Raw genomic sequence first — 16937 nt, 5'->3', positions numbered from 1 at the left:
AGCACGGAGAGTAGGCGTGTGTTTGGGGAGCTGCCCCCCTTGGTAGCGCAAACTTTGCCATCTTGGCACTCTTCTATGTGATTGATACGCCTCTCCATGGTGTATTCTCGAAAGAAAAAAAATGAAGAAAAGAAGAGCATCATGCACCGCCGATCAGGCGAAAAACACACAGCTTCATGCATTCACAAAATCGCAAGGCTGAGCACCACATCCAAATGGCGCGCCGAGCACGAAAAAAAGTTCTGAAACATCTCAGGAGCAGCAGCAGACGGGGCATCTCACGATGCCGTTCTCGTTGCACTCCGTGCACCGCCGGAACCCCGAGCCGCCGTCGTCCGTCCCTTCTTCTTCGTCGTCGTAGACCTCGTCCTCGTCGTCCACGTACACCTTGCAGCTTCCAGAGCACTCTTCGCAGAGCACGAACCGGGCGTCGCCGCAAGCCTCGCACGCGCCGGACTCGCTTGGCGCCGCGCTCTCGCATTCGGCCAGCCTCGCCGCCAGCTCCCCGTTCTCGTGCAGCCGCTTCAGCACTTCCGCATTGCCCAGGAACTCCCCGTCCACGAACAGGCTCGGGAGGATCGGCGCGGCCGGCGCCCAGCACTTGGCGAGGGTGCCGCCCCTGACGCCGAGGAGGCCGTGGAGCTCGTCGCGGAATTCGCGGTGCATGGACACGTCCCGCTCGTCGACGCGCACGCTGTATCCCTTGAGGATGGCGCGCGCCAGGCAGCAGTCCTCGTGCGTGGCGCGCACGCCGCGCAGCGACGTGAAGTAGAGCACGGCCTTCTTCTTGCGCGGCGGCGCCATGGGCTTGCTCGCTTTCACCTCGCCGTTCACGGAAGGCATCCTCATAAGCAGCGGCGTAACCTTGGACGACGCGGCGAACTCCTGCGGCGCCGCGATCGGGAACGAGAAGGAGTGGCGCCCGAACGGCGCGGCCAGAAGTGGCGACTGCTCCTCGAGGCCGGCCATGAGCGCCCATGCGTCGATGTCCTCGGGCTCATTCGGCGGCGTCATGGTGGGCGTGCGCGGGACCAGCCTCCTGGGCGCGCGCGCCGTGGCCGCGGCCTCCAGCGCATGCAGCCCGGCGGCCTTGTCGATCTCGAGGGACCCAAGCGTCGACGACGTGAGCCGCACGAGGTGGACGCCGGCGTCGAAGCGGGCGGGGAACGACTGGCAGCGCGGTAGAGGGAGCGGAGAAGGGCAGTGCCGGAGGTCATGCCGGGCTTGCCTTGAGGTGGTGCACCCCATGATGGCAAATGGCAGTGCCAATTGGGCAACGTGAGTGTGACTGGGTGTGATCAGTTAGCTAGGAGCGTGCTGCTTTAGAGGGGTTCTAGGTAGTGGATGGAATGAGCTGGATGCTAATCTATAGGGATCGAGGTTTAGGATCGTATTGGGGAGATAAAACTAGCATGCGGGAGATGATAAGTGAAGAGGTCTAGTGCAAGTGTGGTTTAGTTTATGTAGTACTTGTCCTAGAAAGAATAGCAATAGTATTTTTTCCCCGAAACATCCTTTTCTGAAAGTAATGGAGTAATGGTTTCCGGAACATTCACACTTTGGAGTTTGGACATTTGGAGCGAAGTTCAGATGTTTGTGGGCCAGTTCGTTGAGCGGGAGTAGTCGTCGTTCTGTTGATCTTTTAACCTTGTTAATTTTGTAAGCTTGTTGATAATGAAGTATCTTATAGTAGGACCCTAATGAAAATTGCAGGTATGCATCAAACTGCGAGCTAATCAATCACCATGAGTGATGAGTAGGACCCTAATGAAAATTGCAGATAAGTGTAAATTTCAATAATTTAAGCCCCCCAAGAGAGCAGCAAAAGAAAGGCACTAGTTAAAAACACGCCAGTAGGAGAAACGTTGACTGCAACGTTGGTAATGGCTTCCTTAGTTAAACATTACACCTCTCATTTCTTGCATTGCTTTCTTCTTTTGCGTCACCTGTCACCTGTCCCCCTTGATTCTAGGGCCCTGTTCACAGGGCGCTGGTTTTGGAACTTCTCTTTTGTTGCACTTGCACACAAACATATGTATGCTTGAACCTTTAGGGGCAGGCTGAAGTTTTGCATATAAAGAGTAGAACCATACGAGGAAGTTTTGGTTGATTTAATTGTTCAATTTTAACTTCAGTTTTGAAGAGATAGTTGTTGACCAGGGGGGGGGGGGGGGGTATGAATAAAAATTACTGTAGTGACCATGTCAGGTTTCCTTTTTTGTTGGCATTGTGATTAATTTTCGCTTTTTCACGCATGAATGGATTTTTCTCAAGAGTTGTTATCTCTCCAATGCATGCAGGTATGAGAGGTATGCCATGAAAGAAGTTTCACATTCTTTGTAGATTATTATTGTATTGAGAGTGGATTTTGTACACCCACGCATGGGTGTGGGTGTTTGTCAGAATATAGGAGCTTTACCTTTTTTCGCAAAAAAAATAGTAGCTTTACCTTCTAAACTGAATTTTGTTATTTCACTTCTCAAGGTCTTCGTTGAATGTTCCGAGGTTTAAATGGTGATCCGAGAGGATGGGAAGCAACAGAATTCTTTGTCTGCAGAGACGGTAGGAGCAGAATCACACTACGGTGTATAAACGGATAAGAGTATGCAGAATTATACTACAGTGTATATACCTAGGTCTATACTGTTGTTAGCAGCTGCTGAAAGAGCCGGTCTAGGCATACATGCGGCAGAATCTGCACACACACCAGAGAAAAAAGTATAAAAGGATGGTAACCATAATTCTACCACGATACATAGGTCAGGCACCTACACCATCATATCAAACTTTTGATGGATAACCTAGTAACCAGAAAGAACCTAAAGAAAGTGTAGATTCACTAGCAATACATCATCTTTGTTTTACCATGGCTTTAGAATGGGCGATTAAGATTACATAGAGCTGAAATGCTAGCTTTTGCATTAGGTTGCATTAAGAATGTTGTGCAGCTGAGGGGTCGCCAAAGGGGGTCTGGCTGTGGTCCAGGCGTCCCTAGATCAGAGACCCCCGCACCCCAACCCTAGCCTAGCCTCCCGCACCCCTGCACCCCAACCCTCCTGCTGCCGCCGCCGGCAGCGCCGCCGGGGCAAAGATCTCGGGGCGTGGCGGCGGCGGGGGCCCTCCCTCGTGACGCGTCGGGAACGGCGGCCAAGGAGTCTCTCACGCGGCGGCGGCCCTTCCACCTCCCGGGGCGGCGGCGGTCAGACGAGGATGGAGGGGCGGCGGCGGTCCTCCCGGGGACGATCCAGCTGCGGGCTGCAGCCTCCCCGCCTCCCATCGGCGGCATGCCAGCGGTGGTGGCTGGTGGAGGCGGACAGCTCCTTTCCCTCCGCCTCTCTCCGGTGAGGGGCGATGATCTTGGGCTTCTCCCGCGGTACGAGGACGTCCGGGGCAACAGACTTGGGTTCGACGGTGGAGGTGACCCTCTTCTTCGCCGGAGAGGATCGGCATGCGGTTGGTGGTGGTGGATCTTTTGATCTATCACCGCGTTCCGGCGGCGAGAGGGAGGAGCTTGGAACCCGGTGATGGTGTCGCCGGTGGAGGGTTGGAGTGGTCAGCCTAGGATGGTCGCCGACGTGGGGGTCCGACCTGAATAAAGGCGGCGGTCCTAGGGCCTCTCTTGCGTGAAGAGGAGGACCTACCGGAGGCCTGGACTCGTGATCTGGCCGGAGTGTTGAGTTCCGGAAGGCTCCGCCGGCGAATATAACAGTGCTTTTGCCTGGAGTTTGCTGGATCGGAGATATTCGATCGTGCGCATCCATGTTTTTATTCCGACCGATTGGTTCTGGAGGGAGCGGCGCGAAGCTCTTTTTCTGTGTTGACATCAAGTGACTATGGATCCATGATGAAACTCGGAAGAAGAGAATTTCATGAAGGCCGGAGGGGAGGACTAGCTAAGGGAGGTTCAAGTCTCTGCGCTGTTGAGGGACTTGCTTGGTGTTCCGGGCTTCACAACAGCGGTATGAAAGTGGGGGCGGCAACACAGGTGAAGTGCAGAGTCCTACCTTTCAGGGTGAAAACACAAGGTCTGACCTTAATTGGTTGTGCCTGGCAATGACCTTGGTGAGGCATTGTTTTGAGAGCGGGGACTATCTTCAAGGTGAAAACCTAAGATCTTTGATTGGGCGACGACGGTGTTTGAGCATTGTTCCCTTCTTGGAGGCGTCGTTTTTGGAGAGTCTGTAATTCAGGTGTTGTCTTGGCGGTGGATGTATTGCTGTTGTTAGGCCCGAGATACAGTAGCGGGACTTTTGTTTCTTAGTTTTTTTTCTTGTTTTTTGGCTGTGTGCATCCGTAGTGCCATTAGGGTGGTGCGTTGTTGCAGAGGCTGGGTGTAATTGGTATCTTCTTGATATTAATATATTCTCTTTATAAAAAAAACAATGTTGTGCAGCTAAAGACCCCACAAGAGTAAAATCAAAGAATATTTGCCAACAATAGACAGAGCTATTACTCGAATATCTTGATGCATGTTCCTGTCTAGTATGTTTGGTGACGTGGGCATAGCCCAGAGGTTGGGGTCGTAGTGGTGCACCCCAGCGATCGGAGTTCAATCCTTGTCAAGGACGAATTTCTGGAATTTGTCACGCCAAGTCCCGCTTCTTCTATCTCAATAGTGTCTAGTTCCTCCTAGACATTGTTTCATTTTTTTAATGCTTGGAGAGTATGTAATGCAGCTGCAAGTAGTGTCGTCGTGTATTATATATACATAAGACCTTTGATATGCATCTAATAATATATTAGAATGTTCCAAGAAAAGCGTGCTAAATAAATAAATTTACATTACCTTACGGTTCCTTGCCAAATATCTTACAAGTATGATACAATGGGCGCTGCCGCCCTGGGCGTGTCTGTTAAGGTCTAAGACCCCGTGTGTGGCCCGATCTCGCGAATGACCCAAGATCCAAAGGGGGAAAGAGAGGGATTTGCGGAAGAACACGAAGAACACGAAGAACACGAAGAACACAACGCACACCAACCCGATACAATCGATACTTACCCTCGTGGCTCGATGGACCACGCCAATAGAATCACCGCGGGAGAGACTCGAGGTAGAATCCCGGAGCGAGAGATCGGTGTTGAGGATGGAGGTAGGTGAGGGAGAGAGAGTGGGCTACACTAGAATCTCACTCACATAGATCCAATCATCCAACATGGGGTGCCTTGATACAAAGGGGATGAAACCCTAGGGAGACAAAGCTCAAAGTCATGTTTAAGCCTAAATCTTGTCTAACCAGCTATGGGGGCGAGCCGGGGTCTTATATAGGCATACAAGGCGACACTGGGTCGAAGAGATACAAGTGGTTGGGTCAAACCCGACGGATCCGGTTTGGGGCCGGTCAGACCGGGCTGTGGACCGGATGGTCCGGTCACTGGTCCGGTCGACCGGCCGCAAACCGGAGTCCTCGCAGATTCCGTCCGGTTGGCTTCCGGTGCGATGCTGGGTGCGCCCGGTCTGTGGCCCGGTCTGACCGGCCTCTGCGCCGGCCTGTCCGGTCTGTGGCCCGGTCTGACCGGCCTCTGCGCCAGCCTGTCCGGTCTGTGGCCCTGTCCGACCGGCCTCTGAGCTGGCTGGCCTGTTCCTCCCTCCTCTTCTTCCTCTTCCTCTTCCCTTCTTCTTCTTCCTTCTTCCATGCACCATGGTGGTTCCTTCTCTCCGGTTCCTCGATGACTCTTGTACCTAATGACATGTAACACACCGAGATGAGGTAGCATTCCATCCAAGGTATGACGAGGTCGAGTGTCGAGAGGAAGGAGTTCACCTTGACATATATGGCGGGGGTTTGTGTTGTTGGTCCACTTGGGGGACTCCTTGGCCATGGTGTAGCGTCGATGATAGTCGGGGCTTTACTTGTTGGTCTTGAGGCGTAGGTGTCCAAAGGCCACCCCGCATCATCTCCCCCCCCTTGGGGAAGAGTCGTCCTCGACTCTTGCTCCTCCTCACCGATGAGGTAGACGTGAAGGACTTGTATAGGTGCCCTTGTGTCCTTAGGGATGCTCGTCGTAGTGCAGGCGTCTTTGTTGTAGTCCATCACGGGTCTCCCATGTAGTGGTGGAGGGGCCAAGTTTCGGTCGAAGAAGAACAAGGGGAAAAGCAACTTGCAAAAGGAAAGCTTGTGGATGCCAATTTGGTGACCGGCGAACAAGAGGCTCTCAATCAAATACGAAGCATCAAGTCGGTTCTCCAAGAGGCATGTGGCAAAAATGGTATTCGAAAGAGTGTCGATGTATCCAAAATTTGGTGGGGCAAAAGTTTGTGCATGTAAAGTGGCAAAAATGTGATGTGTAGCATTGTCCCACACAAATGGAACAATCAAAAGGCAAGTATTGGCGGCAAAATTTGGGGCAAAATTGTTATGTGCAATGGCAAAGCTATGGAGACTTCTAGCTTGGGAAAGTATGGTTGGCGTGAGCCGATTATGGGTATCCTCAAGTGTCAAAGAATCCATTGCAAATGCCAAAGATGAGAAGAGAAATCCAAAGAAAAGCAACTTTTGTTGTAACTTGTGGCACAAGATGCATATGGTGTCTCTCACATGTATGACATGGTCCTCGAGATTCGCGGAGTGTATGATGATCTCATCAATACATACAACAACCATTGTGCCAACAAGATGTGTCAAGAGATGTTGCATAAGAAGCAAAAGAGGTGACGAGGAGTTGGACCAAACCGGAAACTCGTCAAGACATGGCAAAAGAGGGCTAAAGCTTGTGGGAACATACCCTTTGGTGTGATTCCCATGTATCTCGTTCTTGTTGGGGTAGCTCTCAATTGCGCGTTTTGTGAGCTCATGCTCCGTAGCGGTGGAAGTGATCGGCCGTGTACCTACACACACAATAGCGACAACAAAAAGCGTGTGTGCATGGTAGATGAAAACATCATCCATCATGATGTTCCATGTCTTGTGCACATCACCATTAGTGTCAAGCAAGATAGTATGAAATGCATGGCGATGGTGCATATGGCAAGAAGGTGCATTCATGGCATGTGGTAACTCATGATCATCAAAAATAGAGAAGGCTATGGGGGCCATCTCATGGACAATGAAATAAGCATTCTTGCATACCAAGCGTAAGAAAGAGCAATTGTTCATAATCTTGGATGCAAGGATCATGGAATAGTGCAAACATGTGGGGCAAAGCATGTGAAAGCTAATGTCATCATTGTTGTCGACAACCCTATGGAAAGAGCAAGTGTTCATCAAGGGAGTCACAACACAAGCATGAGCATAAGCATTATCATTGCAAGCAAGCGGAGCAAATATGAAACTTTCATAGCATGGCATGTTCATGGTATCACAATCAATCAACTCCACATGATCAACAATGTTAGGAAGCAAAGCATCACATGGGAATATGAAAGAATCAAGTGACGTAGCAAATGTATCATCAAGATCATGCATGCATTCATAAGTCATCATGTCCACTAGTGGGATCATGGCATCATCAACACCTATGTTACCTTTGTAGGCCGACTCATGTGAAGTAGGTGTTGTGGGAGTAGGAGGATCCATGTGGTCGACATCTTGGAGCAAGCATGGTGAGATATCGTCATCTTCATGCACCATGTACATCTTCTCCATGAGTGGGAACTCATCCTCCGTGGAACCTAGTGCAACATAAGAAGACACAAACGAGGGAGAGGTTAATGTGTTAGCAAATGCGATGTCCTCCATGGACCTATCATCTACCTCTCTCAACTCACTTTGTGTATCACTCATGTCCTCCAAATGGAAGCACTCAAACTCACATATGGGGTGGAAGTCACTCAACTCACTATCACTCTCGCTCAAGTGGGCTAAGTGGCTCTCATGCTCACATGGGATTGGTACCAACTCATCAATCAAGCATCTAGGAGTAGGCTCGACTTGCTCATCTCTATGCGCCTCCTTGGTTGAAGGGAACTTCCCATGCTCAACCATCTCAACTCCATGCGCCTCCGTAGGTGAAGGGAGAATCCCATGCTCACCATGCTCAACTCCATCGCCTCCTAAGTCGTCCTCAAGTGGTGGCATCTTGGAGACTTGTGCATTGAGCGCGTCGAAGTAGAGCTTCTTGGCGCTTGGCGTTGTGCATTGCCATGCCATGTGACCCTTGCCCTTGCACACCTCACATAGGAGATTGGGACATTCCCGTGGAGGGTGGCCTTGTTGCTTGCACTTGTAGCATCGGAGTCCATAGGCAGATGACGAGGTAGGGGCCATTGTGGTGGTGGCATAAGAGGTAGAAGTCGCCTTATGAGGAAGGTCTTCATGTCGAGGCTCTCGTCTTCTTGCCTCATCACCATGTCTTGAGTGGTGTCGTCGAAGATCATGTGTGGAAGGATGTCGATGTAGACCATGAGGTGGTGGTGGCCGACGACGATCATGAGATGGTGTGAGTCGATGACGGTCCTTGCCATGCCTAAATGATGGCTCATGTTGGGGGCGCTCTTGATGCTCCCTATGATGTCCGTGATGTCGATGATCTTGTGCATAGGCACTCTCATGATGGCGCCTTGAGGAGCTCGGAGAAGTGTGTCGATGCCGAATATGTTGGGGACGCTCTTGATGATCCACATGATGATGCCATCGTGGAGGTCCTCGATCTTCATATGTAGCTCCGTTGGCCAAGTATGGGTATGTGGGAGCATCGGCGGTATGCATGGTGGGGTGGATGTCGTCCTCGTGGTGGTGCTCCACCATGTCGTCCATGCTTGTTGAGCAAGTGTCGATGTAGAGCTCGTCGATGGCGTCCATGTTGGCGATGCTCGCGGAGCCATAGTCGGTGTAGAGCTCCTCGATGTCGGTCATGTTGGCGATGCTTGCGGAGCCAAAGTCGGTGTAGAGCTCCACATGTTCCTCCACATCCGCGGTGCTTGAAGAGGCATCCTCCTCGAAGTGCTCCGTGTACTCCTCCGTATCTTCTTCTTCGCTATCCATGTTAGCACGACAAGATCTATATGGTGTATGTTAGTGGAAGAACACTACCTCGCAATCTTACCGTGGTATGACAAGATTGGGGTGATCCAACAAACCGAGAGTTAGAACAATTGTATCGGGCACGCACACAAAGACACACGCAAAAGCTAGCAAATATGGTGGTAGGTGAGTGTGGTGGAAAGCCAAAAGATGAAATCCAAAATCAAGTTTGTTGTTAAGGGTGGGTGAAGTCCAAAAACTCAAATGTCAAAGCGATGATCACTATAAACACGGAAAAGATGTGGAACTCACACACGGGATAAGCGGGGTTAGTGCGACCAAGGAATGAGCGGAAAAGTGTATAAAGCCCGAAAGCAAGGTTGCTCGGTGTCACACTAACACAAGGAGAGGCAAAGCTTTGGTTGCAAATGAAGAGACAACAAGATTCACACGCGGCCTCTCTTCTCTTCTCTCTTTGCTTAAAAGCTTTTTCTCTCTTGTATATGGTGGCACTTGCACTCGTTTTTATCTTTGGTGGCACATGGACACTTTTGTATGTATGGATGTATGGATGTATGTATGTATGGTGCTACTCACACTCTTTTGCTCTATTGTGCACTTGCACTCTTTTTGTGTTTTGGCGGCTTTTTCTCACACTATGTCAGCGTTAGCTCGCTTTTGCTATCTTGCCACACGAGTGTTTGCTTGGATGCCTTACTCAACGCGACACACACACCTCACAATGCGGGGCCACGTGCAATGTCTCGCAACACTAGACAAGCAATGCTCGATAGGATAGATCGCAAAAGGAAGAGGGTTACAAGGGTCACTGCAAGTTATACCTGCGATGGTGGTGGTGGTGGTGGTGGTGGTGGAGATCGCCGGAGTCGAGGTCGAAGGAGGTGTGCCCGGTCGGTGGTCCGGTCGGACCGGGTCTGGCGCCGGCGGCTCCGGTCTGGGGTCCGGTTGACCGGCGTCTGGGCCGGCTGGTCCGGTTGGCGGCCGGTCTGACCGGGTTCTGCGCCGGACGGTCCGGTCTGGGGGCCGGTTGACCGGGTTCTCAACCGGGTTGCACGATTTGGAGCTTTCTCTCTCCTGTTCTTCCTCAAACCAAAGCCAAATCGACCAAATCGAAGGAAAACGATGGAATTGGGGGCTAGAAAATGGGGGAAATAGTAGATCAAGCACTCCAACACCAAATCCATGGACCAAAACCACTCAAAACGCAACCAAATCGCAGATCCATCCAAAGGCACTTTAGGGCTATTTTTTGGGGATTTTTGGGGAAATTTTTTTTTTTTTTAGAGACGAAATTGGATGGGTGGGGGGTCAAATCCGCGGAAACCAAAGGCTGCTGATACCATATGTTAAGGTCTAAGACCCCGTGTGTGGCCCGATCTCGCGAATGACCCAAGATCCAAAGGGGGAAAGAGAGGGATTTGCGGAAGAACACGAAGAACACGAAGAACACGAAGAACACAATGCACACCAACCCGATACAATCGATACTTACCCTCGTGGCTCGATGGACCACGCCAATAGAATCACCGCGGGAGAGACTCGAGGTAGAATCCCGGAGCGAGAGATCGGTGTTGAGGATGGAGGTAGGTGAGGGAGAGAGAGTGGGCTACACTAGAATCTCACTCACATAGATCCAATCATCCAACATGGGGTGCCTTGATACAAAGGGGATGAAACCCTAGGGAGACAAAGCTCAAAGTCATGTTTAAGCCTAAATCTTGTCTAACCAGCTATGGGGGCGAGCTGGGGTCTTATATAGGCATACAAGGCGACCTGGGTCGAAGAGATACAAGTGGTTGGGTCAAACCCGACGGATCCGGTTTGGGGCCGGTCAGACCGGGCTGTGGACCGGATGGTCCGGTCACTGGTCCGGTCGACCGGCCGCAAACCGGAGTCCTCGCAGATTCCGTCCGGTTGGCTTCCGGTGCGATGCTGGGTGCGCCCGGTCTGTGGCCCGGTCTGACCGGCCTCTGCGCCAGCCTGTCCGGTCTGTGGCCCTGTCCGACCGGCCTCTGAGCTGGCTGGCCTGTTCCTCCCTCCTCTTCTTCCTCTTCCTCTTCCCTTCTTCTTCTTCCTTCTTCCATGCACCATGGTGGTTCCTTCTCTCCGGTTCCTCGATGACTCTTGTACCTAATGACATGTAACACACCGAGATGAGGTAGCATTCCATCCAAGGTATGACGAGGTCGAGTGTCGAGAGGAAGGAGTTCACCTTGACATATATGGCGGGGGTTTGTGTTGTTGGTCCACTTGGGGGACTCCTTGGCCATGGTGTAGCGTCGATGATAGTCGGGGCTTTACTTGTTGGTCTTGAGGCGTAGGTGTCCAAAGGCCACCCCGCATCAGTGTCGCCATGCCAAAGCTTACTAGTCGGATCGGATATTTATAATATAATTTAGTGTTGTCATATTCGGAAGAAATGTAACCAAGAGAGCACTCAGTTAATTAAAAAATCTTAAAGAAGTAAAATCACACCGTATAAATGTTCACTAAGGGGGGGACTGGATAAAACTAGACGTGCATTGCTGGCAAGAAAAAGAAATATCTAAGAGGATTATTATAGGCCATGATTCCAATTCTACTTATAGAAACAGTAGGCTATTATCTTACTTTCAATCACATTGTAAATAAGTAGTAAAAAAATTGATCTAATCATTGATATATGATTTTTATTGTTCAATAGTACATAAATCTCAAACAAAACACTTACTATAGGAATTAGGTTAATAATTGAAACATTTGGGTATAAATTCATGAAGCGGTATGGCTTAATTCCATCAAGAATTCAGTCGGTATATACTTTCATTTAGCTCTGCAACTCTTCAATTTCCCAGCACAAGATAATTATATCTTAGTTATCGGGCATGTATATAAATAAATTGCAAGGACTTTAGTTTAACTAAGGGAGCAAAATAGTCATGTAGTGAGTTTACTGGCCCAAATAAGAGTATTCAAATTATCATAACAATTTACTGAATTTTTGAATGAGTCATGCTCTCACTAGAACTCTTGGAGCCACACGTGCTAAAATTCATTATGTCCTTTTTAAACTCAAATGATTTACCTAATTCTTATTGTTATAGTTTTAACACCATAGAGAAAAAAATGCCCTAACAATATAACAATATTACATGTAAGAAAAAATTTATACATTCCATCGTCAATGCTAACTCCCAAGGCTTCATCCGGTTCATCAAATGACGGTTATGCTCGCCAAGAGAAATTTTGTTTTTTGGCAAGAAGGTTAGTTTATCTTCACATAGAAGACAAATAAAGAACATCGCATAATAGGAATGTTCTGTCCACAACCTATCTCGTATAAGATCATTCAGAATACAGAATTTTGAATACAAGGATTAGATCCTTGGATAAGTGGTTGCGTAATATGATGTAATGCAATATAATTATATATCTTAACGACATGGAAATTAGCATTTATACATAATAGATGTACTGATTTTTCGCATTAATTGTGATCAACTTTTCTAAACCCTAAAGGTGCACAAAGCACGACAGATATAATGTGACATACCTTATTGTACTTGCCACTAAAATGTGTGTCGTCTATTAATGTGTGGAGGTGTTTCAAAATCTTGGTGCCATGTACGAGAATACACAGCGGATCGGTATGCACTATGAGAAAAAAAAAGATGCGTATGCACTATCTGATGCAATTATTCCTATCGGCTTTTATTTTCCGCCTCAGCGCGACGATTAGTGGGGTGCCTTGGCGTTTAAAACTGTCAGGGCTAGGGCTCACATGCGATGTTGTGGTGTTAGTTTTTCTATAAAAGAACAACATATTATTCTTTCCGTTTTCCTGACTTGTATTTCTACAAAATTGAAGTGTTGTGACGGTTATCATGTTCACAATTTTGATTTGGTCGTGGTGATTAGAACAATGTAAAAAAACATGTACGCGTTGCACGTGGACGTTTTTCTTGAACAATTATACTATATATTAGGCAAGCAAGCCGCTTCATTAAAAACATTACAGTCCCCTTCGGTACCCTAGAAGTAAAAGAGTGCGTCAAAAACTTGCTGCCTCCGTCACAGTATGGTTACATCATCCACCAGTTGTGGATATAAGAACACAGGCGGGCTCTCAAGCCACACATTAAAATTAGGATTTTCTACTGAACTAGCTAACTGATGTGCAACTTTGTTTGCTTCCCTTGGGCAATGGGTGAGAGATACAGAATTGAAACCCACCATCATTGTCCTGCACTCGTCCAGAAAAGCCACACCAACAGAGAGCAAAGAATGATGATCAGGTAGGAGGACTCATTCCTCACCTTGTTGAAGGGGGGATCTCTATCCTACAATATGGTGATGATACTATCCTTTTCTTAGAACATGATCTCCAGAAGGCCGTAAATATGAAACTAATCCTATGCCTTTTTGAAGAGTTATTCGGGCTTAAAATTAATTTCCACAAGAGCGAGATTTTTTGTTTTGGGAAGGCAAAGGATGACGTGGACCAGTATAAACAGATCTTTGGATGTGACGCTGGTTCTCTACCCTTTAAATATTTAGGTATTCCTATCCACTTTAGAAAGCTTAAAATTTCTGATTGGTATCCAGTGGAGACCCGATTTGAGAGCAAATTGGGATGCTGGAAGGGCCGATTATTGTCCTATGGGGACAGACTGGTCCTTATCAATTCAGTTTTATCAAGCTTACCGATGTTCATGCTTTCTTTTCTAGAATTACCCGTTGGGGTAAGGAAAAGATTGGATTTTTATAGGTCTCGTTTCTTCTGGCAATCTGAAGAAAACAAAAGAAAATATAGGCTCACCAAGTGGAATATCGTCTGCAGGCCTAAGGATCAAGGGGGTCTTGGTATTGAGGTCCTTGAATTGAAAAATAGATGTTTATTGAGTAAGTGGCTCTATAAACTTCTTAACGAGGATGGGGTGTGGCAGGAGTTGCTGCAGAATAAATACTTAAGACAAAAGACCTTATCCGAGGCACAAGCTAAACCAACAGACTCTCCCTTTTGGAAGGGATTAATGAAGGTTAAAGACGATTTTTTTAGAAGAGGTTTTTTTCAAATAGGTAATGGTACGAATGTCCTTTTTGGGAAGATACCTGGTTAGGAAATACACCTTTAGCACAACAATATCCATCCTTATATAGTATTGTGCATCATAAGAATGTAACAATAGCTCATGTGTTAGCCCAAAAGCCTCTGAATATCAGTTTCAGAAGATTGTTGGTGGGAAACAAATGGGCTTTATGGTTACAGTTATGCAGAAGACTTATGAGGATTAATTTATCTGATGAGAAGGATCACTTTGTTTGGAAATTGACAACAAATGGCGTGTTTACAGTGAAATCTATGTATGAGGATTTTATGAATGATCACACCCCTTTTTTGCAAAAATATCTTTGGAAAGTTAAAGTTCCTTTAAAGATAAAAATATTTATGTGGTTCTTAAGCAACAAAGTTTTACTCACTAAAGACAATTTAGCCAAGAGAAGATGGAATGGTTGTACAAAATGTGTTTTTTGTGGTGAGCAGGAGACTATTGAGCATTTGTTCATCACTTGTCCTCTAGCAAAAATTCTCTGGCGTACGATTAATTTTACTTTTGCTCTCCCACCTCCAACCAATATTACCAATATGTTTGGTAACTGGCTAAATGGAGTTGATAGACAATCAAAGGCTTTCATCCGTATTGGGGTTTCTGCCTTATGCTGGTCTATCTGGAGGACAAGGAATGATATTATTTTTAACAAGAAACCTTCATTTCACTTTTTGCAGGTTATCCATATGGTGTCACACTGGGTCCAGTTGTGGGCTCTTCTGTCACCGGAGGGACAGCGGGATGCTATGGCTACTTGGATGCACACGGCTCCGGATGGTCGCTCAGGATATCTTGTGCCAGGCTGGCTGGCGGCACAATAGACGGATACAATGATGTGTAGTCCGTTTCTTCTAGTTGTCTTTCGCTGGTTGATTCTTGTATCAATTCTAGGCGATGCCTAAGATATTTTAATTTTGTACTATTACTTTATTAATAAAAGGCCGTGTGCATCATCACGATGCAGAAGCCGGGGTTCCATTCCCCATTTCGAAAAAAAAACCAACAGTCCAGTTCTCCAAAGGGAGTTGAAAAGGATTGACCACATCTAAAGAATCAGTCTCAACAACAATATTATTGCAGCCAATACGCTCTGCAAGTCAAAGACCGTCCCTTACCGCCTGTACTTCTGCAGTTGCGACATCAATAACACCTTCAATCTCCATTCGACAAGCTTCTAGGAACTGACCTTGTGAGTCTCGGATAATACATCCCGTCGAGGCTTTCCTAGTGTCCAGATTAACTGCCGCATCTGTGTTTAGCTTTACTTTACCAATAGGGGGTATAACCCAACATTTTCTGATCATCCCATTTTTTGATAGATAACGTCAATCTACATGGAGCCGGCGATGTTCCTTTATGCTTAAGTTCTGTGCGACGCTACCAGATGAACTAGGCCGATGTAACAATCAATTCCTTTATGTCTAATCCACCTAAATGATTTAGCGCCGGGTGCCTCAACCGAAGCAACACCTCCAAAACCACGCTACCCGATCGATCTTTCAGCAACAGTAACTCCATCCATATAGGTTTGCAGTCGTAAATGTTCCGCTCCCGTCTTGTCCAGATGAGTCTCCGCGAGGAACATCACCTGGGGGTTGTTTCGCTCCTGAATCTCTCGGAGCACACGAACTGCCGTAGCACTCCCCAAGCCACGGAAGTTCAGAGCTAAGATTTTCATTGGGACTGGCGGCACTCCTCGAGGGAGCCCATCAATTTTTCCAAGTTGTGTTTGTTACCATCTCCACCCTTCTTAGCCCTCTTTGTTCATTTACTGTCGATCGAGAAGGTGTTGTTCTCTTCAGTCTCTTCTGCCATTATCAGTTGGGTTAACCACAATGATTTGTCCATTGTTCGCCTCAGCAGCAGGAACTTTTTCCTCAAAATTTATCCTCTTGCGGCCATTTAGGTTACTCTCCGTCATAACTATATCTGAAGTTTTTTTTTTTGGACTTGTACCCGTATCCTTAAGCTCCTCCATATCTTCATGTTCAGATTCTTTGGAAAGGCCCCAATCAACACCCCCACCGAAACCTCCTCTTCATGTCCTTCCTCCACCTCGACTCCTACTGAAGCCACCACCAAAATTGGTACGGGGTAGATTATCAGCATGTAGCCACTCCTTATATTTTAGATCCTTCTCTTCGTACACCCCCCGACCACATTCTTTGTAACCATGGCCTAACCTTCCATAAGCTTGGAAGGAAAAAGCTAGCTTCTCATACCTGACCACAAACAACTGCCTTTGGTTGTTCCTAATTATCGAAACCACTCTTGTTAGAGGATTTCGCACATCATACCTCACCCTTACTCTGACATAGTTTCCCCTTATTCTTTCGGTTTTCACCGTGACTACTTGAAGTCCTGCACGCTCCACAAGTTGAGTAATAATTTTGAGCTTGCAGTACCCTTCCGGTAGTGCAAGAATTTGTATCCAAAATGCCATATATAGAAGAGCTCTTTATCTTCAGCTCCCGAGAACCCATCGTATGGCTCAATCAGCACTGCCCAGTTGCGAAACAGCCAGGGGCATTTTCCACAATTCTTTCCCAATCTCCCAAGCACGAGGCCCGGATAGTGAATAGGTTTTCGCCAATTGATCTAAATTTCATAGTTTGCGCTAGATTCCACGCTGCCCTCATCTCCGCGGACGCAACATGGCTAAAACCCTTGTCAGTTTGGACCTTTGCCAACGCCATCCACTGGACGCTTTCCCGAATTTCCTGTTCAACCTCAACCACAATCAGATCATTGAAATCCTCGTCCTGTAGCTCCCATTGCTCCAGCATCGCATCTATACTCACATGATCCTTCCCTTTCATCTTCGAACTCTATCCACTTGTCACCGATTTCCCATCCACCTCCGACGCCATCCGGTCAGAGGACAACACCTTGCACCACCAAAACCCTAGCACCCCAAACCCCGAGA

At 47.7% G+C, this 16937-nt stretch overlaps 1 protein-coding gene across 1 annotated transcript; it reads right to left on the bottom strand.

Moving 5' to 3' along the window:
* Nucleotides 1–252: 252 nt before the first annotated feature.
* Nucleotides 253–1248, bottom strand: LOC124694798 (uncharacterized protein At5g39865-like). Its single transcript, XM_047227741.1, has one exon. The coding sequence runs from the start codon at nucleotides 1246–1248 to the stop codon at nucleotides 253–255; it is 996 nt and encodes a 331-aa protein (XP_047083697.1).
* Nucleotides 1249–16937: the final 15689 nt, after the last annotated feature.

The sequence above is a fragment of the Lolium rigidum genome, chromosome 3 (assembly GCF_022539505.1).
Source record: "Lolium rigidum isolate FL_2022 chromosome 3, APGP_CSIRO_Lrig_0.1, whole genome shotgun sequence".
NCBI classification, from domain to species: domain Eukaryota; kingdom Viridiplantae; phylum Streptophyta; class Magnoliopsida; order Poales; family Poaceae; genus Lolium; species Lolium rigidum.
Note: the sequence above shows the minus strand (reverse complement) of the source record. Positions and strands in the feature narration are given on the sequence as shown.